Source organism: Heloderma suspectum, chromosome 3, assembly GCF_057233095.1.
Source record: "Heloderma suspectum isolate Gila_16-S chromosome 3, 16-S_ref, whole genome shotgun sequence".
In the NCBI taxonomy this organism is placed as follows: Eukaryota; Metazoa; Chordata; class Lepidosauria; order Squamata; family Helodermatidae; genus Heloderma; species Heloderma suspectum.
This window is the reverse complement of record NC_139460.1, coordinates 238,015,869-238,039,840: the sequence shown is the minus strand read 5'-3', so window position 1 is coordinate 238,039,840 and position 23,972 is coordinate 238,015,869. Positions and strand designations below refer to the sequence as shown.

Sequence of the window (23,972 nt, the reverse complement as noted above, 5' to 3'; positions counted from 1 at the left end):
TTTAAAAGGGTATTGGAGAAATTCATGGAGGATAAAGCTATTGATAGCTACTAGACCTGATGGCTCTATACTGCCTCCAGTATCAGAGGCAGTATGCCTATGTACATCGGTTGCTGGAAAACCTGGGTGGGCGGCTGCTGTGCAGTCATGTCCTGCTTGTGGGTTTTCTGTGGGCAGCTGGCTGGGCACTGTGTGAACAGAATGCTGGACTAGATGGACCCTTGGTCTGGTGCCTCATGGCTCTTATGTTTCTATGCTTTCCTGCACTATGAATACCTGCCACAGACCTTAACTACTGTTAGGCTAACCAGGTTTATGTTTAACCAGGATTTGAAATGGAGGTTCTAAGCTAGTTAAACAGTTGGGAGTGTTACATCTGTACTGGTGCAGTGAGCATTTTAAAGTGCTTTGTTACTCTTCCATTCTGCTACACTTTGTTTATATCTCTGCAAAGGTATGGCGATAGAGGAATAGATTTATCAGCATCATTTGGTTGCAATTAATGTTCTTTGTCCTCCTCAATTGCCAGAAGAGGAATCTTCTCCTTTGAGGGTAGATATGAGCTTGCTTGAGTCCTGTGGGCTTATATATTTGTTGCATTTTTGTCCTGGATTGACAGTTTTTGCTACAAAGGTGGTTAGATTTGTCACTGATGGCTTGGATGTGGTTGGACCCCGTAGGTTTCTTTCCAGTCCTACTTGGATCTCTGCTTGGGTGTATTGTACCAGTACAGGTGACTAAAAGTGACTGCTTCAACTGCGGGGTTAAGTTTGCTCCAGAAAAATGAGAGCATTTGGGGCATAGTCCCATAGCTGATAACAGTACTTCCTCTTGTTTCCTACTGGACAAAAGTGTGGAGAAATCACAAATTACCATTGAGCATAATGTGCTTAACTAGTGTTGGGCATTAGTTCATTCTGAATATTTTCAGTTGTCACAAAATAAAAGATGCATTGAGAGCAAGCCCAATGTAACATGAAACAAAAGACAAGTGAAAGGGACATTCTGGAATGGAAACCCCTGTGCTGCTTCAGGGTAATTTCCTCTGTTAGTACTGAAGTGGCATCTAAGATTTCAAAATGCATTACTCAAATTTTATTATAATATTAAAATGGCTTATCAAAATGTACAAAGCACTGTACAATAATTTAGTACATGAACTTGAGATAAAGTGACCTCTTTTGGCAGTGGTCAAATTACAAGAGTGCAAAAGAAAGCCTGGTCCCCGTTTGTGCTTTTTACCACCTTAGGTACTATTTCTAGAAAGCTACACGGGAGCCATTATTTAACTGAATTGGGGAAAAATTGGTAGGTGAAGCTTTCGGATTTTATTGAAGCCCGTTAACTTTCTTCCCATAATTCCAGCACCAATACAATGATGATTGCATACATTAAGTTTAGGTAATTAAACTTTTCAAAATGTAGTGGTGAGAGTGACGGACTGGGAGCTGGGAGATCCAGGTTCTAGTCCCCACTCGGCCATGGAAGCTCACTGGGTGACTTTGGGCCAGTCACACACTCTCAGCCCAACCCACCTCACAGGGTTGTTGTTGTGAGGATAAAATGGAGAGGAGGAGGATTATGTACGCCACCTTGAGTTCCTTGGAGGAAAAAAGGCGGGATATAAATGTAATAAATAAATAAATAAATAAATAAAACAATTCAACAAAATGATTGATTTGGTAATCAACATCTAAATAGTGGTCATGATTTTGGTAGAATTGAATCAAAAACTATTAATTGTTTTGTGTTATCTGACATGACATTTTTATTTCGAATGTTGTTCTCTTTGATACAGCCTGGGGCAAGTTTGGAACAGACACACATTTTTGTACTTGCACATATTCTTAGAAGACCAATTATAGTTTATGGAGTAAAATATTATAAGAGTTTCCGGGGAGAAACTTTAGGATATACCCGTTTTCAAGGTAAGCATGACTTAGAATAAAACCTGACTTTTAATTTAAACTGTTGAGAAAAACTATTGTGAAAGATGGTAAATGGATGTAGCAGTAGATTTATGTAATACATCTGACTTGTTGAGCTTAGGTAGGCTTCATGTTCAACAGTTTTCTTAGCTCCTGTTGAGTGAAATCCAGTTCATTTTTTCCACTGACAGAATGCTTCCATCAGCAGAACCAGAAGGGGGGCTCTGCCCCCTGCGTGCCGTCAAATTCTTCCCTGGATCCAGAGCAGATTTTTAGGGGGATACAAACTTTCACTCGCACAAAGTTGGTTTTCACCCATAGAATTCTATAAATTCTATAGAATTTATATACAAACTGATTTTTTAGAATCCATTACTTGCTGGCAAGTGATGTTCATCCCAGTTCAGTGCAATGCAAGGATTTATAAATATTTCAAAGGCCACCTAATGTGTTTAAGACAGGATAACTGCATCCATTTTATTTGTGTTCGTATTTTTTCTATTTTAGCAGTTGGCAGACATATATATATAGAATAACTTCAGTGTTCAAAGGTCTCTCAAGGAGTTACTTATCCAGGCAGGCCTCCTAACTGGATTTTTCTATGTGTCTCATAATGTAGCAGCACTAATGCAGAATCCTATTGGTTGACATAGTTGGGCTTATTATGCAAAGAAATATTACTGTACTGTCAGAAATTATCACCGAACTTAGTATTTTAGAATGGTGCATCCCACACATGGATTTCTATTACTACTGTATATATATGCTTGGTAGAAAAAAAATCACACTTGATTTATCACATAAAATGGTAATAGCAGAGAAATGGCAATGTTAATCAGGATTGCTGGGATGGAGGGGAGAGATGTGGAGAGGCTAAAACCTGTGCCCTCCCAGCAATTCTGAAGCATTTAAGGTTGCTGTTCCCTGCTGCTAATAGCATGTATCTAGATTACTGTTTTCTACATGTATGTGCACAGCCCCCAACACACTGCCTGACTCTGCATGCAGCTTTTGGGACAAAAAAGTTGCCCCACCCCTGGGGTAAATTCTACTTGCTACTTCAAATACCTGGATTGAAACAGTGTGGTGTAGTGGCAAGAGTGTAGGACTAGGAGCCGGGAGATCCGGGTTCTAGTCCCCACTCGGCCATGGAAGCTCACTGGGTGACTTTGGGCCAGTCACACACTCTCAGCCCAACCCACCTCACAGGGTTGTTGTTGTGAGGATAAAAGGGAGAGGAGAAGGATAATGTAAGCCGCCTTAGGTTCCTTGCAAGAGGAAAAAAGGCGGGGTATAAATGCAATAAATAAATAAATAAATAATCAATCAATCAATCAATCCAGTTATTTTGAGGCCTTGTCACACAGTAGTTGAATTCATACATGTCCTGAGGCAAGCACTAATCTGGACAATGGTAGAGTGAACTGACCATTAGATACTTCTGTGACTTACATGGCTATAAAAATGCTTCCATGATCACAGAAATGATTAATGACCCATATTTGTGACTAGTTGATTCACACATCTAATGTTAAATGAATACTAGAGGATTACCAGGATTTCCTGGGTGCACCAAAAGGTTACTATGAGAACCAGCTGAGAGTATACTGTCATACTGGAACTGTAGTTCCAAAAGATTGGGAAGTAAGCATGGCAAGATGCACACTGTCTTGGAAGAGAGGCATTTGGGGACAGCATGATTTCCTTTTTCACAAATACAGTTGCAACAGCCGTAGGCAAACCTTTTAAATGCAAGCAAACGTTGTGACTGAAATAAGAAATCCAGGAGTTGTCTTGTAACATGCACTGATTATTTAATTGCATTAATGGTGTTGCTGGACAAAAATGTGTTTGATTTTAATCCTGCAAACTGTATTCTGGCCACTTGTAGCCCCTCAATCTACTGAGCATTCTTACTACTAGTATGGCAGCTCCAAAAGGCTGTGGCCAATAACTGCCTGCACTGTTGCTACCCTTGATATCTTTTTCACAATCCTATTGCCAGAATGTTTCCCATCAAATCCAATCTGACCTCTCAACTTTCCTTATCAATGTTTTTTTTTTTTAAATGGAGCTAAGGGATAGAGTTTAAAAAAATTGTATTGGGTCAAAGATTATTTAGGTTGGTTTCTAAACATCTAGTACTTCAGTTCTGTTTTGATGGAGTAAAAATGCATCGTGTCAGATATTCTTAATCTTACTGCTCTTCTTAAAAGCATTAAAACTATTGAAGTATGAACAAGTTAGTAAGCAATGAAAAAATGTAATGACCATCCCCAAATGAGAATACTTGTAGTAACAAATTTACAGTGCATTTCTGTACAAGGCTATGCAAAATAAGTGGATGTAGGATTGCAGCCATGGGGCAGTATCCAAAAGGGGGCTTACACTCCTGCTGATTCTTTTGTGCCCTGCCAATTCTCTTGTGCAAATGACCTCACTGCTTGTGCAATAGTGATTTAGTGCTTCCGGGAGCAACCTGAAACAAGTGGGAACTTTTCTTTCTAGAATGGGGCAGGTCTCATAAGGGAGTTCTGCTGATGTGTCCCAATCCAGAAATGAGTGTTTCCACTCCTTTTGGAGCTTCTTCTAGGAGCGCTAAATCTCTGTTGTGTAAGCAGTGGGTCCTGCTTCTGCAGTGGAATCGGTGAGACCCACCGCTTGTGGAAGGAAATCATTGGGACGGGAGGGGGTCGGGGGGGCAGAAGGGAATCGCAGGGTGCGGAAACACCCCATTGGATACTGCCCATGGTCTTTTTTATGAAGTTTTGCTGATCAGGGATTTCAGTAGAACTAATATTGAAATGTAAAATATATATGGAGCTAGTTGGTATGCATATTTAAGCAATTACTTTCTAAGGACTGGGATACATTTAATATCATGTAACCTTTTTGGTTTATGTATTCTTTAATATAACTGATATCTATTCTGTTCTGTTCTGTTTATTTATTTCATTTCTATACTGCCCAATAGCTGAAGCTCTCTGGGCAGTTCACAAAATTAAAACCACAAAGTGCAGCAGAAAACAATATAAAATATGAAAGCTTAAAACCACAATATAACAGCACAACCAGAATAAAATGTAGCAGCAATGCAGAGATTTAACATACAGATTTAAAACACCAAAGCTAAAAGACTAGGAAGCTAAAATGCTAAAATACTGGGAGAATAAAAAGGGTCTTCACCTGGCGCCGGAAGGAGTACAATGTAGGCGCCAGGTGAACCTCTTTAGGGAAGTCATTCCACAGCCAGGGAGCCACAGCAGAAAAGGCCCTCTTCCTGGTAGTCACCCACCTCACATCCTTTGGCAGGGGCTCACGGAGAAGGGCCGCTGAGGATGATCTTAGGGTCTGGGCAGGCACATATGGGAGGAGGCTATCCTTCAGATAACCTGGCCCCAAGTCGTTAAGGGCTTTGAATGTAAATACCAGCAGTTTGAATCAGGCCTGGAAATGGACTGGTAGCCAGTGTATCTGGAAAAGTACTGGTGATCTTGTTGGCCAGTTAACAATCTTGCTGCCCTTTTTTGGACTAGCTCAAGTTTCTGGACTGTTTTCAAAGGCAGCCCCACGTATAATGCATTGCAGTAATCCAGACAAGAGGTTATCAGAGCATGGGTAGCTTCAAGATGATGTATTCTTTACATTTTACAGCTGTTCCCCAAAATACTTAAGTTCAAAGTTAATTTTTAAAACTTGGGCTATAGTTTTTTAAATTAAAAAGGGTTTCCCCAATTGTCAGGGGTAGTAGTAATATATTTAATCAGTGAAGTTCATATTCCATACTCATACAATGATTGTGTGGCCCAGTAGGGGGAACATCAGTCTTGAAATTCTTTGCTTTCCTGTTTTTTCTAAAATGGCTGTGTCTGATTGGTTTTGGAGGAAAGATGGAAAATATTGCAAGATTGCGGAAGGCTCGGGAACAATGCTAGCATGATCTCCAGTGGAGGCTTGTGCCTGTTTCTGCCAGATTGTGCTTTGTACCTGGCTTACCCCCTTTTCTCCTCCACTATTCACCTATTTAATCCTATGAGCTGCTATTCCACAGTATCAGTTTATGGGATCAAGCAGTAGGGTTAGGGTCAGCCAGTAGCTGCTATATCAGAGCTGAGATCTAAGCCCATTGCTAGTGACAGAACCCAGTTGCTATTGCCCCCTTTCCCTAACTCTTACTGCCTGTAGCATAGCTTTGCCATACAGTATTAAATAAGATGAAAGAGAAAGATGGGTTGTTTAGGGCCAAGAATATTTAAAGAGGTTTAGACAAATTTGTGGTGGATAAGGATGTCAGTGGCTACTTCTTATGATGGCCTATATACTCCACAATTAGAGACCGAATACCTCTGAATATCATTCATAGAGAACAACAGTAGGAGAAGGCTATTGCCTCATATCCTTCTTGTGGGCTTAACTTAGATAAGCTGGTGGTCTGATCAGTAGAGCTGTTCTGCTAATGTGACTGCACTCAGGAGATCCTCTTTGCTTTTTGGCCGTAAAGTTAGATGCCATGGAAAATCCCAGGAGAGGTTCAAGTACTTCCACAGTCTGCTAGGAAGGTGGAGAGAAAGTCAGATCAATCATAGCAGCTGTAGCCATAACAGTATCATTTTTCTCTTCTGATGAAACATATTCATGTGCTGTTGCTGCCTCAGATCTTGGGATGTTCTCTGTGTCTATGCCAGACAAGGAAGAGGCAGCACACAGGATGTGGAAGGCACATTAGGCTGCTGTATTCTTTTAAAGTAGTGGGTCTGCTACATGTATGCTCTTTGACTTAGCAATGGGGTTGCACATTGATGCCCGGAGATGTTCCACAGTCAATCAGGTGAGAGCCAAATGACAATGGCCTGTTGTAAATCCAAATTCTGTGTGTGTAAACACTCCCCATATAGCATTTGGAATATAAAGTGTACATGAAATCAGAATATGTAAGTGAGCATAGCTTTGCTGAAGGTAGGTGCAGTGTGCACTGTACCATCATTTTTAACTGCCACACTGTGAAGGACATTGCCAAGTATTTGTTCTTGAGAACAAGAAATAGGAATGATGCTAATTGATTGCAAGAGATCCATTGGTCTATTGTGGGAGACATATTGAAGGTAGCTTCCTGTGCACATACATTGAACAGAGTTTTTCTGTCAAAGGTTGCTATGCTACATATGCACTTGGATTACTCACTGCTATTTTTAAACTCTCTCAAGGCAGGGCACGTTCCTGACTTAGTTGTTGTGCTGAAGTCTATGAATAACTTCTGATGTTCCTAGAAGGGATGGAGGATTCAAGTATATGTAATGACAGGCTATGGGGACTAGGTTAATTGGCACTGAATTGCATAAAACTTTATTCCACTTCTGTAACCATGTAGGATAGTTGATATTTTAAGATGGTGTTGAAACTTTTAGATACTGAGAAAGAAGGCATGTGTAGAGTCTTTGAATTAATTGCCTCTCTGATGCCATTTACCTTGGAATTTTTACTGGGACCCATGGTTCTGTGAGTCTCTTCAGTGCAAACTTAAGCAAGTACATGTGTGTTGTATTTACTGTGTGGCCAGTGAATACCATCAGCATAAATTTACAACATTTTATACTCACTGATCGAAAAAGACTCAGCCTCCTAATGTGAAACTGGAATTATCATGGCTTAAATTTTAAAGGTATATTGAGATGTACATTGTAATATCGTTCAGTGTCTTGCTTTCAGATGAAACTTTTCAATAAAATAATTCACTTTGACTTACCCTTTCACCACTCCCTCTTCTTCTTAGGTGTATATTTGCCTTTGTTGTGGGAACAGAGTTTTTGTTGGAAAAGCCCTATTGCTCTGGGCTACACGAGGGGCCACTTCTCTGCTTTGGTTGCCATGGAGAATGATGGCTATGGCAATCGAGGTGCTGGTGCTAACTTGAACACTGATGATGATGTTACTATTACTTTTTTACCATTGGTTGACAGTGAAAGGAAGCTGCTGCACATTCACTTCCTGTCTGCTCAAGAGGTAAGAAACATTGAGCAGTTCAGACTGACTCAAATAAGTGCCTGAAACATTGTATCAAAAGAAAAATGCCCTAAGAGAGAACCTGAGTGCTATGGCATGTGGGCAATGTGTGAAAAATTATCTTGCAGAAAAGGCATTTGAATAGCTTACAGAAAACTAAGGGAGAGATGTGAGGTGTGTTGAGAGTCTTTCTGTTTAGATATTTGTGTATAAGTGTGTGTGTGTTTTTAGAAGTGTAGTAGTAAAGCTTTTGAGGAATATCTGCAGAGATTTTCTAGACAGAAATCAGTTACAAAACAGTGAGGTCCTGAATGGTGTTAGCGTAAGACAGTACGCTTAGATTCTGTAACTAGAAAGTTGGAATTAGAATGCTTGAGGGAGGCTACAAGACCCTCTAATAACATTTAACCACTCCCATTGTATCCTCCTTAAAGAGAAGAATAAAGTTAGAGGAGTAGTATTTGGTACATGCTTACAAGTGGAATGGGAATCCTAATCAGTTTTAATTATTTGTTTATAAAATGCAGAGCTGGCAGTTACTTCAAATTTCATTTAGGGGAAGTAAAAAAGGTGTGATCTTTGTGCGTTGTGTAGGAATTGGATACTCCTGAATTTTTGAAGGAAAGTCTTCCTGGTACACCACAACTGCCACAGGGCACCAGTCTGTATTAGTTGTCAGCAATCTGAATTGAAGCATGTCCTAAGTGTATGTGTTCTTTCTCTGAAGATTGGTAATGAGGAACAGCAGGAGAAGCTGCTCAGGGAGTGGCTGGACTGTTGCGTGACCGAGGGTGGAGTCCTAGTTGCTATGCAGAAAAGCTCTCGCCGGCGCAACCATCCCCTGGTAACGCAGATGGTAGAGAAATGGCTTGACCGCTATAGACAAATTCGCCCCTGTACGTCCCTTTCAGATGGAGAGGAAGATGAAGACGATGACGATGAATGATAAAATTGAGATATCTGGCTGCATATAATGTATGGTGACAACCCCAGATCTTGGGGCACAGTCTAGCTATTTGTTACATGATGATCCAATTGTAGCAGGAAGCATCCTGCATAGGATTTTTAATCAGCATGGGGAGAATTCAGAGGCTCATCCGATCTGTGAAGACAGCTACGTTGGTTGGACTACCATTTGTAAAAATGCAAAGCCCTAATTTTATTACCAAGACACATAGCGTTTTTCTTTCCAGTTGTACATCTGCCTATAAATGTACCGCATGTGGTCGTGTAAGAAAGTTGTGTAATAGGAAAAAGTATTACCAGCATCTTAAAATTATTGAAGAAATTTATTTTGAATACGGGCACTTAAAAAAGCACATCATAGATGAATATCTGTTCTTTTTGAGACTTACAGTAAAACTTGTTTATTCTGCATCACGTTTTAGGCATTCTGGCACACTTCCTTGAAAGATCATTTTATATGAAATATTGCTAATGCCCAGGTCAGATCATGTGGCTTTTTGTTGATGCCATATATCCAGAGTAGGTCAGAAGTATGAACAAGCTTATTGTTTTATTAAGATTTCAGTTAATATTGTGCCCATTATAATAAAATGAAATGTTGAAGGGAAAAAAACTATGGAAGGGATGATAAATTTTGATTAAGTTTTCTGTAAAGGCTTCTCTGCTGTCCATTAATATTTTGTATCATTTCTTTGGGATAGGTTTTTTTCCCAGCCTACTTAAAATAGTCAAAGAAGTACTGTTTCAGAAAGCTATATGCTAAACAATTGTGTGGAGTTTGCTAAATTGAACTGAAAACTGCATTTTGTCCAAACCCGGTCTTGCTGTGAGTTGTACCGTAGAAAATATTTTATCAAGCCTTTCCCCGTGCAAGTTAAAATCACCTCCATTGAGGAGCACTCCTTGGTCATTAAAATCGAGTGAGAAAGCACTTTGGCAGTTTTCCTTAAAAGCCTTTATTCTAAAGTTTGTTTTAAAGTACTGTATATTATCTTTTCTTGGTATGTAAACTTTGGAATTTTTTGCATGTTGATTGTGGCCACATTGAATATGTAAGTTTCCTGAAAGTATAAGTTCAGAATATATTCTCCAGTAGAAAATCTTTTTATTATACTTGATAACTTTAGCCATGCTATCTTGAATGGATATAGCCTATCCAAAACCTCACTTTAAAAACACTAAAGGTTGAATAGTTTTGTATGCATAAAGCAGATCCTGATGAGCACTTTTTGAAGACTAATGATGGTGGAAATGGTGATAAGGAAACTTGCAAAATAGATTTCCTTGTTTAAGAATCTGGACAGAAACTATACATATGTATTTTTACATAGTTGTTAAATATAGGAACCCTTCAGAATTTGCTGCTTTTCTAAATGTGGCTTAGCTGGTATTGAAAAAAAAAATCCACGAAATAATAATCCTAGTGACAAAACTACACTGAAATTTCATCAAGGTACTACATGGAAGAAATATAATGCAACTTTTTCCACCTCTGACACAAGCATATAACACAGAGAGAGAGTGTGTGTGTGTGTGTGTGTGTGTGTATTTTGGTCATTAGTTCTCTACTTGGTGCATGCAGAGATTATCAGGTAAAGGTGCATGTTTACCTGTGATGAGTTAAATTTCCTAAACATTACAATAATTGGTTTAGTCTTCCTAAAACAGGTTCTGCTTTAATGTACAATCCTAACTTAGTTTTTTCTAAATACAATCATAAGGTAAAATTAATACCTCATTAATTAATCAATCTGTTCCCACCTTACATGCTTCACAGTGAAATCCCTGCATTCCTGGACCAGTAGAATAAGTTTGGTGATTATGCTTGTGTTGGAGGAGGTAGTTGCTTGAAATGATGCAACTTATGCCCAAAATCTGAGTCACTATCTAGCATTAATATATAGCTATTTCCAGTGAAATACAGCTTTCTTAAATAAAAGCATCACTTTACGTTTATTTGCCCTACCGTAGTAGAGGAAAATAGCTAAATCTCTAGCTATGCTTATTCCACTGCAGTAACAAAGTCTGAGATTTTTTGGACCCTTCTTGGATGAAACCATTTGGTTGCTCTCTGAAATAATATTGGTAACAGTGTACATTTTTACTGGCTCATATTCCCCATATATTTTACAGTTACGCAGACAGCAATACCCAATCCGCTTCTTGTAATGTTGTCTCAGTACATGCCTGTGATAATCAGTGGATGTCAGTGTTTCTTTAGATTGTGACTCCAGTAGTTGTTACAGCGCTGGAGAAAAGGCATCGAGTAAGCTGTGGCTGTGCCTTGACCATTGATTGCAATAATGCACTGGTCTCTTATTGATGTCTTCTTAAAAAAAATGAAGACTGTTATTTCACTTGCCTGTGTTCTAAGTTACAACTGGGTTGTTGTTGTTGTTGTTGTTTTAGTTGTACTATCACCTTTAAACCTGAAGGGCAAGCTACAGTTTGAGTTCTCTTTCTAGAGTAGTTTGGGGTGCTATAATAGAACGCTTTAAGTTCAGGCATTGTTGAATGGCTGATCTTCCTTTTGAGCTCTAGTGGGGGTAGAGAAACCTGCGTAAATACCTGTATGAATTCTTTCTCCCCGCCCCCTTTTGTTTTGTTGCATATGTCTGACTTCAAAGCTTACTGCCCAATTCTATTTAGAAAAGTACCACTATTTCAAATGCTAAAAGCACTGTTTTAGCAACAAAATGGCTTTCTTTCTCATTATCTCCACCATTTTGTACTTTAATAACTTTATTTTGTTCGAAGCTTTGTCCTACTGCAGTGGACCTATACTTTCTGAATTACTCCAGCATTTTATAAACTCTTCAATGACCTACATCTTCTGCATTTGGCAATTTACCTATTTATCATATCAAGATGAATTTTAGAACTACAACTATTATATTGGAGTTTGACTTAAAGCCTCCCCCAGCGATAAATTTGGTTTTAATTTCAAGTGGGGTGTTTTTCTTCAAGTCAGTACCTGGAAGTAATGTGAAGTTAACTGCCTCAAAGCAGCCAAATTTTGTGCCAGAGGTTCCTAGCACATTCACTGGTGGTAGAAGAGCCTGCCTCAAATGCAATTGCCCTGTTACAAAGTATTCATTTTCAACAACATTAATTATGCCTATCTGGAATGCCACTGCCTGGTTTAATATTCCAATAATAGCAGCTTCTAAAAATCACTAATGCCGGTGTAAATGTTCTATTATTTCACCTTCATTTGTGTGGCTTCCTAAATGTTCTCTGTAACTCACCAATGTTCCTCCTCCTGGTTGCTCTATACTGGTGTCTATGGTAAGTTATTCATAATTGCAGTGTTAGATCATTGACACATCTATGAAGTTGACTCCCTTAAATATGTTCAAAGCTGGTAATGTGCTTTTCCATTAATTTAAAACAAAACAAATACAAGTTTTGTACCAATGGTTTGTTTTCAATTTCTGTCTTTCCATACATTATTTGTCATTTCTCCCCCCACCCCCAACAAATACCTTCAGTCTAGACATTATTTAATAGCCAACTTCACTTTAAAAAGGCATTGGAAAACTAATCTATCAGCAGTCAAAAATAATTATATAATTGTATAAGTGGAATTCTGTGGCACTGTGTGTATGGCCTGATTTTGTGCTTGTGGTGGGATTGCATTTGTATCAACCTATGCCTGAATCTAGTCGTCTTTACTTTTTATCTGCCACTATCCCAGAGGCTGAAGATACTGTAGTGGAAGGAGGAAAAGAGGGAAACTACCTTCCCCCTGCGCTGGAGGCAGCTTCTACTCATCTTGCCACTTGTCCCTTTGTTGTTCACAGCTTCTTTCCCACATACTTTAGTGTCACTCCCTGAAGTTTGTAGAGCACTGATTATAGAATTTACAGTGATTTTTAAATTTACACGATTTGGTTTAATCTTGGTAATCTTTATACCAGCCTTGTAAGCTTGGACAGTATCATCCTTGTATTATAGACTGGAGGCTGAGTTAGAGAATAAGGACTGGACAAAGGTTCCCTAGTGAGTTTATACCTCTTCAGCTGTACTTTTTATTGTGTTGAATGAACACATGAGAGGAGGAGCACTCCAGGAGCGTTCTTAATTGTGTGGAAAATATCCATGGATACAGGAGGCTCTCCTGCTCAGATGGCTGCCCTCCAAGTGTGCAGGGTGACAGATGTGATGACGGAGGTGGCGGGGCGGAGCTGGAGCTCTCTTCTCATGCTTTCATTCAACATAGCAAGAACACCTGAAGGGGGGCTTTTATGTGGCTAGAGCAATTTGACCTACAGGCTTCCCACACCGTAGTTCACGGCTCTTCCCACTACTGCATATGCTGTCAGTACACTAAACAGTTGTCAAAACAACGGCAGCTCTTCATTACCAGCCTACTGTGGGTATCATGGGCCACTTTGCATATGGCAGTCTCACACTGATGAGAAGAGTAATGCATGTTCTTGCTCTACGGCTGTCTCCCTAACTTAGGGGCCCAGTCATAGGGCTCCCAGGATTCTATTTAAGGTGAGAACAGCAGTAGACTCTCTTGTATCTCCCTTGCTTCTCCCTTGCTTCTAGTGGGTTCTATCCTGTATGGTCAAGGAGATCTTACGTTCAAATAAATGGGGAATTCTCCCAGTACACTCATTACTGTCTCATGTGATGAGAGAAAGAGTGAGCATGGAAGAGGAGGGGCCTTCTGTCATTTTGCCCTGTGTAGAGTTCCGGTTGCCTGCTCAAAACATTAGTTGGCCATTGCCTAGCAGTGTGTAGCCTTGTTCTGTATCCTGTGAGGATTGTGGCTAAAACTCTCAAATAAGTGCAGATACTCAAGAGGACTCTTATTGACTTTAATGGGAATACATTTTTGGTACACAGGTTGTTTGGAGAGGGGTGTGTGACTGACTGAGAAATCTTGGAAAGTCACAGTCCACTTTAACTTCAGACCATTCAATAGTTTCTCAAGAGTCTGTAAACTATGAATGATTTGTGTGGTGGAATATTGAGAATAGAGGAGAATAATCACCCTTATTCAATCAAATACTAGAAGGGCTAGTTTTGGCTTGATCACTCATGTGATCTGGAAGTATGTTCTCATTTTGAATAGGGTCAAGTACATTGAGGGCCTGGTCCAGCTCAAATTATAGAAATGGTCACTTTTTATTGAAAACTGCACTGAACGCTATATGTCCACCTTTACAATAAACAAATACAGTAACGGTAACACACTAAAACAAAACATACTTCTGGTAGCCATTGGTTCTGTTTTTTTGTTTTGTTTGGGACAGCTTTTAAAACTTTATCACAGAAACAGGAATGTACCCATACAAAGGCTCAGAATAGGCCATCTTTTTCAACAAAAAGGCGATGATTCACAAAAGACTATGAGTATAACATGTAACTAGTTGATACAAATCTAATAGGATTTGTTAAAATCAGTCACATCTAATAACACATTTTTGAAGTGTTCTTGTATAAAATATCACATGAAGAAAAGAAGACTTCAATGTCTAAAAAAGTGGGTTTTGTTCATACAGTCTGACAAGTTACCATAAAAAGTGTTTTTTTTCCTGAGACATAAGGAAATGCAACATTATTCTTGAACCCTTTCCAGCTCAAGACTTTTCCACTCAATAAAATAGCTGTGGATTTAAAACTGAGAAAAATATATTTGAGTATAAATGTGAGATTTAACACTTTTTTTGCATCATCAGCACGTGTTATTGAATGTACAGCTACTTTATTAAGTGTATCTTGGAGGAGAAGCATCAATTTCTGTGGTTAAAAGGCAGCTAGTTAACATGGGCCTTTTTCTCTCCCCTGACCTACATAACTGCAGTTAAACTCGAGTAGCATCCCTCCAATCCATTAATGGCCATATATATTACTGCAACAAGCAAAACTGTTCCCCCATGTCTGTTATCATTCCTCAGGCTGTACAAGGAGAAGCCAGGTAAGTGAGGAAGGAAAGGGCTGAAGTCACATGATGGTTTCCTCTTAATATCATGTAAGCTTTGTTAGGACTGTTGGACATGCTCTAAGCAGCAGATACTTCAATCAGCTGCTATTCCCCAAAGGGATTGAGAAGAAATATACATTATTCTTGTGATTGATGTAAAGATGAAGGAAACTTAAACACACAATAAAAGAAGCTGATCAGTAATGTATCATCAAATCCTAGTTTTCAGTGCTTCAGTAAGCAGGTGACTTCTTCTGGGTTCTCCCTCCCTCCCCCAAGTCTTGACTCCTATTTTTTTTTTATTTGTAGTTAACACTGGAACATCATGATGCTTCAGTCCAAAATCAACCTTACAAATTTTGTATCAAATTCCTGTCAGTTTGTGTGTAATTTTCTTTTCCAATGTCTCTTGGTCCCAAGTTGGAGTGCTTTAAATTATCTGCTATTGCTCATTGGGATGTTCCCTGTTGTCCCCGTGTTTTGAGGGCTGGTTAGGAGATGGAGCTTGGGAAGGATGTGCCACTGTCGGAAGATTGTGGGTAACAGGAATCCCTCCTGGGATGATACCTTCCATAGCTGCCGGAATCCCGCCTGGTGTAACGCTCACCATGCCTGGTGGATATCTAGAAAGAGATTGATTTCCAAGTTACAAGGAGCACAATATGCAAACTTTCTATAGAGGAAGAGGCTATGAAATGAGGTCAACAGGAAAAAATAGCCTCTGAAGTAACTTTATTCTTTGCCAAATAATTGCAGCAAGAGAGCACTTTCTGTTTTACCATGTTGTTATAGAAAACTCTGAACCTTTCCAAGTATGTTTTGAAGGGGATAGGTTTGATTTTAATCAACAGTTCAGCTGACTTACTGCTCTTACAAACTGTTTTCCTTTTCATACTGGTTTAGCCACACTGAAGCATAAGACAGAACTATTCCAGACATTAAAACAAACATCCACAGAGTGCACATTCCAGCAGCTGCAGGTCAGCCTTGCATGAACAATCCAAAGCTGCCCCTGCCCTGCATTATTCCTTTTATTGATGTCAAAACATATATCTGGAGAGAAAATATGACAGACCCCTTTGTTGTTAATTAATTAAAAGCAAGGGCAACTGAAATGTTTTGGCTATTAGGGGACATACTTTCTTCCTGGAAAATCCTTTAAAGAACATGAAGCAAAAGGGTAGACCTGACTTGTGGAGTTGCTGCCAAGAAAAAGTTTCAAAGAATGTGATTTTTCTTGTTTCAGTAGTTTTACATCGTATCCTCTTAATTTACACATACAGCTTGAATCTGTATTTATTCTTAAATCAGGAAAGGTGTTTTTTTTCTTTCAGTGAAACCTGACATGCTGAACATGCTGCTAATCAGGGTATATAACTAGACTCAAGTTTGCCTGACCTAACATAAAGTGGTGTACTGCTGGTGCCTGAGCCTGTGGCCATGATCTAAAGAGCCATGCAACTAGTTCTGAAAGCCCAAAGGGCCTTTATACTTGGTTTTCTCCAATAGTCACCCCCTGTTCTCAACATTGCAATGTTTTTGAAACTGAGGGAGTTTCAAAAAGTGTTGGGATATGACACAGGAGTCTTAGGGGGGGGAAAACCCCAAATTCCACTTGGCTAGTAGAAAGTCTCTTCAGTGAGCAGAAGCAATCTTGCATCCTTCTGAATCCCAGCATATGGGTTATAGTTATGGGGCCGCTGCATTTACAGGAGCAATGAAAAGATAAAAAGTTATCTTGCAAGTCAATTCCACTCCTTGAATAGAGTTGGATTTTTAGCAGGTTAACTTTACAACTGAAGAATGCATCATAAGCAGGGCTGTGTGCTCTGTTAAAAAAAAAGTGGATATTTTCTACTAAAATTAAGCTAAGTCTGAGGCTTGTATAAATTATGTATACTAAAACAAGCTGCTATTATACTTGCATAATTTATTTCTGTTAGTCCTGGGAAGGAGCAGGAGGTTCCTCATGCCCTTATCTAGTGTTTGAGAGTATTGCATACCTACTTGCAAGGCTAGCATCATATCCAAGAGGGTTAGAAACTTGGCAATTTTTATATCTGAAAACAGATTTTCTGGATGGTTACTGTGTGCAACCCAATATTAGACTTCATGATTTTTCTCACATGTCACAATCTGGAACACACAGAGTCTTGCTCATGAGCTCAAACTATGCCTGGCAGAGAGATGGGGAGAGACTAAGGAGGACAAAAATACCTGATGTGCCTTTGAGACAAAGAAGTGTCATTTTAATTAATAGTAAGACCAAAGGCAGTCACAAAGATATGTACAGGAGATCACATTGGGGCCACTAGAGAAGAACACTTGAAGGATGCTTTCATGCCTGGCTGGGAAATGTATAGTTGGTTTTAAGGTGCCACAACACCCTTTTGTTTTTGCTGTTAACAGACTACCATCCATGGCTACCCCTGGGGAATGCATCACCTATGCCAGGGAGGGGAACATGTGACCTTAGCCAATGGTGAGGGATAATGGGAGTTGTAGTCTAACATCTGGAGGGCCACATGGTCCCTCTAAAACAGCAATTCTAGCTATCCAAATTTGATTACAGAAGATTGTGGTTCCTCCCCATGTGGGTGCAGTGCTGATGCATGCAGAGATCCTAACAGAACTCAACAGAGCCCTGTTTCTATCCTATAATTCCCAGATGGTGCATGCAGAAGTCACAGGGGATGAAAATATGGGAGCACAAATTTCGATAACTGCCCTGATGGATTATCTGCATGTGGACAGGGAGGTGGAGAGAAATAGGGATCTATTGTGCCCCACTGGGATTCCTCGGAAAGTTCATACCTTCTGTGTTTAGGATTGCTGATAGGTTATTAAACCTATGGGAAACAAAAAAGAGACAAACATCTGCAAGTGAATTTAAGACTGCATGAATAATCTGGTGCTTGAAAGCCATGAGGAATTTAAAGCGAATTATTTATTCAAAAACACACCATAATGTTCACTTGGTGAGGGGAGCAATACTTTCTCCCCATGCTTATGCCATTTGTGCAGTCATGGGCACTAGCCAAATGAGCACTCTTTGCAACAAAAGCACTGCCTTGACAAAGTATGTCTGAATTCTCTTGCAACAAGTTATTAAACAACTGCACAATTATTGCACAACTACAGGCAAAGGCCCTTAAAAGGACTGGTTGGCATTTCCAGCGGCCAGAGAACACTGCAGTGCAACTTTTCTTCATCTCCCCTGACTCTTCTAGCCATATATAAGATTTATATGTATTTCCCCTTGTTCTAAGTCATACTCCACCTCTCAGCCTGTACCAGGTGTAGATATCATACTGATAGATATGCTGGTGCCACTCCTAACTCTGCCAAGAGCCTTCCAAGTCACAGAATCGTGGAATAGTCCTTAAGGAACACCATAGTATATTTTTACTCCAAATTAATGGTACGAGGTGTTCAAGTTGTCTCCCAGCAGCTCCCTATGTCATGTGAAGGGGGCAAGTTATAAGTGGGTAAATTAGTAAGATTCACTTGAAACTCTGGAAAGGCCTTGCAGAGAAGCACAAAGTGAATCTATAGTACCTTTATTACAGGACCTACATGCAGTGCAAGTTACTTGTGGAGATGATTTCTCAGCACTGTCAGTAATGTCTTGACTGGAATAAAGAAGAGCCTTCTATGAGGAAGCTTCAGTACACCGCCGTTGAAGGGCTACCATCATCTTCTGAGAAATGCTAGAATTTCTGTAACTTATTCTTTAGCTCCATTCTTGCGTAAAGCAAGTGTTAATCTTTTTTTAAAAAGAAATCCTTTTCTCCATCTTACCTGTATGTGGCACCATTGAGCTCTGGATGAATTGCTTGCTGATCTATTACTGACCAAGGAGCTGTTGTGACAAAGAATTCCTTGTTCACACAGTTTCGTAGGCTTTCGGGGATGCGACCTGCAGTAGGAACGATTCAAATTCAAAAAGGGATCAGGCACAGTCAGTCTTATTGATATGCAATAACTAAACCCAGCTTGCTGTTTTCCTGCACTGTTTACTATAATTGGACATGGGAAGGGGAAGAAAATCCTGAGCCCTCCACCAAAATTCAGAATAAATGTTCAAAATAAAGCAGTGCTGTGGAATTTGCTTACAAGTGAGACAGTAGGCAGTATTGTTGTCTTTCCAAAGATAACTATCTGCCAGGAGCTAAACAGAATTGCAGCGAAGGGCTAGATTCAGCCAGCAGACTAACAGTTTACCATCTTTTTACTGCACTAAGTCACTTTACAAGTCCCATTGGACTGCAAAGTTTGCTGGTCACTGCAGGCTTCTTCACTGGAATGAATGAAAAAGCAGTCTAAAAGATGGTAATTATGTCACCTTCCCTCCCAGCAGATATTCCCAGAATTGCTTCAGTTAGGGGAGCAGTAGAGTATCAACCCAATATGACAGAGGAGAATAACCAAACAAGAAGAAAAATAACAAACTAATTAACTTTTTATTTATGTATGCCATAGGGGTGCCTGTAACATGTATGGAGTATTTGTGTAGATGCTGAAGCTCAAGTGGAGATGTTTATACCCTTTGTGTTTGCCTGAAAATACTCAGATAACAATCCCCATCCATTTAGGGGTTCACTATGTCATTAATTGTGATTTGCTACCACATCTACAACAGTAGTGCTGTCCAGCCCAATTCTGATTTTTGCCATTATTGTGAAAAATGAAAAGTGTGTATCCAAGTACTCAAGATACGCTGCACAATATGCAACACCCCCCCACCCAGATAGCTGAGAGTATTAAGGCTGTGCCTCTATTTGAGGTACCTACAGATCCAAAGCAGGGGGAAGGGTCATGATTCACAATGACCCAGTTCACACATAACGACACTCCCTCCAGCACACTCCTCACTTCCACTTTCAATTAATAACCTATGATTACCCTATTCATAGGCTGATGGCAAGATGGCTGAACCTGGACACTCTGGGTTGTTTGGGGATTAAACAACCCAGGGAGTCCGGGTTTGGATATCATGCTAACAACCTACCAACGGGGCAATTGTAGGTTGTTAATTGAAAGCGGAAGTGAGGCGCACACAGTTGGCTGTGCACTCACTTGTTCCAGCTCAACCCTGCCAACCTGTGCATTGAATAACCCATGACTGGGCATTACATGCAAACTGGGTCAGTGAGACTTAGAGAAGGGATGTGACACAGGACCACCTAATAGTGACGTTATCCTGACTCAGTGTAGCTTTTGATATATTGATCACCCCTGATGTGCTTTTTGGGTGGTAAGTGCGAGAGAGCATTTAACTCAGTAAGCTTTCTTGAACGACAGGGGAACCATGGCTGAACATCCAGGAGCGTGTGTGTGTGTAAATGTCAAAGATTTAAATGCAATTTGAAAAGCTGTTGGAATTACATTAACCCTGTGGTTGATTTAAAAGTTAATCCTGCCATACACGCATGCACCCAATCCACAGAAGTAAGAGAATGCATTTGCTGCTACATATGGTAGACGTAATGTTCAAAAAGTTGTTATTCTATACACTGGCACATACATGTGCAACCAATGCCTGGGATATACAATGCTGGCATAGAGACACTGCACACCCTGGGGTTAGATCCAGATTAAGTCATATTTAAGAGTAGGCCTACTGAAATCAATGGAACTTGTTAGTAATAAGTTGAATCCCATTAATTTCAATAGGTCTACTCTAAGTATATCTAAATCTGGATCCAACCCAAGGTAATAGTTGGGGTAAGCACTTTGGGTTGCCTCCTGATGGGAAGCTATCGATGAGAAAGCAAGTTGCCACACCTGTGATAGCTCGGCGTATCTCTGTCGCAGCAGCTTCTCTCATCTCCAGTGAGGCCTGTTCACTATACCAAGCAGTGTGTGGTGTACAAATTAAATTAGGAGCGTCTTTCAGCGGCCCTTGAGCAAAGCTACAGCAGAAAAAAATATAAAGAAAGAAAAACAAAGATATGCCTTCCTAGAGTGTTTCTGTGCCCCCTTTCAACCCAGATAGATATCATAAGACATAAGACAGGACTGAAGGCCCTTACCCTCTTGCTATATGTAATAGTCCTTTGGTTTTCCACATTTTATATCCAAATGAAATTACTTGAATAGAGGCAATAAAACGAGGAATTTCAAAGAGCTTTGCCAAGTACTAATGAGCAAGTTACAAACAACCACATAAAATATTCACTGAAAATCGGCCAACGACAGAAAACTTATAAGCCGAAATTCCTATTCCAGTTTTACCTCTAGAAGCTGCCCTGTATAAAATACTCCACTTCGGCATATGAAAAATCTCCCAGCAAAAAGGTGTTCTACTGAGGGCACAAACCTATGCATGTTTACACAGTAAAAAGCCCTACAATTCCCGTATTTTCGTAAGATACTTATCCCAAATCACACCACCACTGGAAGATATTTGACAGATGGGGATAGTAAGTGTGCCTTGACCAAGGCCATCTGGAGAGTTTATGGGTGAAGTGTAGCTCTGACGTTGGGTTTCCGTGGTCCACAAACTACAGAGGATCTTGCCTTCTGCCTTCCCTGCTGCAAGCCTGCCCTACTCCTGACTTTAGTTACCAACCGGGTATGTCCTGGGTTGTTCTTCTCATGTATGCTTACACATGGTGAAAGCCAGTATCTCACAACAGTGACTGGTGAGGCAGTTCACCAGATAAAATTCAAGTGGATGGGGCATTCCACCCATACCTTTAAGTGCCGTAGAGGTGGTAGTAGAGACAGAGGACACCTTAGTCAGCAACAGGAAAGTACGTGGTAGCTACCTGGTGATTTGCCCCGGCACAGTCTGCTGAACATTAGGAAGGGGGACTATCCAGCCAACAACCATATGCTTGCATGGTGCTGAGTGAGGGCACCCCTGTCTCCATCACTTCTTACAGGCCAACAGTATGGCTGAAACCCAACTCCGCCCTTGCCGCCCCAAAGTGGCTCACCGGCCCTGTTGGCATCTCAGAATACTTCTAAAAATCCTTGTGGTTAGAGGTTTCTTGCAAAGGTCAGCAAGGCTTTTTGGGAAAACGGTATTTATTTCATTTTGTTCTTCCTAGAAAGTGGAATTCTAGACTCTGTACATATCAGAACTATTCTCAGGAGGAGGACAGGTAGACCCTAATGAAGACTGGACTGTGCAAATATTGTCAAACAGTGGTCAAGTATCTTTAAAGCAGGGGTGGGCAATTCCCATCAGAACTAGCGAGTACAGCCAATGGTGAGGGATTATGGGAGCTGAAGGCCTAAACACCTGGATGACCACAAGTTGCCTAAAGTATTTATTTTATTAGAACAAAAACTCTGGCTTTCCCCAACTCTCCATAACTCAATGTCTCACTTGCAGCAGCATCTCGTATGTTTGACTTCAGTTAGTACCTTCAGTTCTTTCAAGAGCGATTGTCCTTCTGAATCTAACTCCAATCCCTCATAGGAGCTTTTCAGAGCAAACAGCCAGATTCCATGGAAGGAGTACTCCCTTGCTCCTGGGAGTCATGGGTGGTCCTAGGCAGTGACTTTCGCCACTGATGATTGCTTGAGTTCCTGTTTGAGAAGCCTGCAATTCTAGCAGGTGATCAGTTGGAGACGCTTTGCCATGCTGCTAAGTTTGCCACTGACATCCACAGGATTATGGAGCAAGCAGCCCTTGCTTGTCTTTACTAACAAATGACACCATAATTATTTTTAAAAGGTAAGCTGTCATCTACACAGCTGCATTCCTGGCTCCATGGAATATCTGGCAATGTTTGACTGCAGTCACATAATCATTGCAGGTTGTTTGTTCCGCTTTTCATTTATTCAGACTTATGCCATAATAAATGTGTTAGTCAGTTGCAGCAAAAACAAGGACGTGTCTTATAGCACCTCAAATCCTAACAGCCTCTGAAAAATCCTGCTGAAAATCATTAAAAATTCAGGAGACCCTACTTAAGATTCCCACCTCTGGTTAAGGAAGTAAGTTTAAAACACTAGCAGGGGCCATAGCAGGGCCTTCTCAGGTTTGGCCCCAATTCTTTGGAGAGCTATACCCAAAGAGGCTCACATACCCTTTTAACACAAAATAAAAAGAGCAAGCCACTTTTAATACAGATGTTCTAACATCTTTGTGAATCTTTGATTCTGATTTTTAATGGTTCCGTGTAACAGATTTTATCAATGCTTCTGTAGTTTACTACAGAATGAGAAATTTTTACTATGTGTATCTATATGGTGTTACATAATTTTATGGATAGAACTTGCCATACTAATAAAACCTCTACTTACCTGAACGGCTCTGATTCATGCACATCCAGTGCTGCCCCTCGTATCCTTCCTTCCTTTAGGGCTTGAGTTAAGGCCTTTTCATCCACCAGACCACCACGTGCTGTGTTAACCAAAAATGCTCCCTGCCTCATCTAACGGAGCCAGGAAGAAAGAAAACACTGTTCAAGCATGAATATGACTAGAGCTCAACACAAGCAGAGTGTTGCCACTGCTTTGTACTGCCGAAGTAGCTGCCTCTGGCCTCCGCCAGCGCGCACTCCACTCGTTTAAGTGCTTTTTGTAAGCAGGAACGTTGAAGCTCTTTCAGCCCGAACCAAAACTCTTGGAGGCTGCATTCCAGTGATGGGTGGGGCCAAAAGCAGAAGGGGCAGGGCTGGAGGCAAAAAGGGGCGAGACCAAAATACTGGAATATTTTAGTGAGAACTCTCATTGCCAGTAACGAAGCCTTAGGAGAGGCGTCTCTGCTGCACAAAAGCCAGCAAACCACTGCATGCTGGTGGTTAGGGAAAAAGAGTGTGGCAATTGGGGGAACCCCAGAGGGCCAGACTGGGACCTCATATGGGCCGGATTTGGGCCCCAGGCTTGAAGTTTTGCACCTCTGCTGTAAGGGAAAAGGCCACACAGGCCCATGCAATCTTGCCTTTGATTTTAGGGACTTTCCTGGGTCTCTCACCCTAGCACAGCAGCATTAATGCCTGCTATCATAATTGGACCAGTTCTGGGCTTCAATGAGGCTGGAGAGAATAATCCAGAACAGCAAAGGAAGAGGCAGTCCATAAGCAGATGCTGGAAAGCAGCCATTTATTTTATGGACACTGTTTAATATGTTTTCAACCATCAGTCTTTCTCAGGGACGAAACGATCTTCATGCACCTTTT

The 23,972-nt window shown here is 40.5% G+C and overlaps 2 protein-coding genes across 15 annotated transcripts in view; one reads left to right on the top strand and one right to left on the bottom strand.

Moving 5' to 3' along the window:
• Positions 1–23,589, top strand: part of ZRANB1 (zinc finger RANBP2-type containing 1) — a 74,687-nt gene extending 51,098 nt beyond the window's left edge. For all 5 annotated transcript variants that reach the window (XM_084841482.1, XM_084841483.1, XM_084841481.1 and 2 more), the window contains 3 exons: positions 1,799–1,928; positions 7,699–7,928; positions 8,656–23,589. In XM_084841482.1, coding sequence (XP_084697608.1) covers positions 1,799–1,928; positions 7,699–7,928; positions 8,656–8,874 — 579 coding nt within the window. In that variant the 3' untranslated portion in view covers positions 8,875–23,589. The remainder of the gene's footprint in view (positions 1–1,798; positions 1,929–7,698; positions 7,929–8,655) is intronic.
• Positions 9,404–23,972, bottom strand: part of CTBP2 (C-terminal binding protein 2) — a 289,621-nt gene continuing 275,052 nt past the window's right edge. For 5 of the 10 annotated variants that reach the window (XM_084841487.1, XM_084841491.1, XM_084841489.1 and 2 more), the window contains 4 exons: positions 23,095–23,225; positions 20,620–20,747; positions 18,634–18,751; positions 9,404–15,455 (listed from right to left, as the gene is read on the bottom strand). In XM_084841487.1, the coding sequence (XP_084697613.1) occupies positions 15,275–15,455; positions 18,634–18,751; positions 20,620–20,747; positions 23,095–23,225 (558 nt within the window). In that variant the 3' untranslated portion in view covers positions 9,404–15,274. Of the gene's footprint in view, positions 17,682–18,633; positions 18,752–20,619; positions 20,748–23,094; positions 23,226–23,972 lie in introns of all 10 variants that reach the window. The other 5 variants (XM_084841495.1, XM_084841497.1, XM_084841493.1 and 2 more) reach the window with 2 other exon arrangements.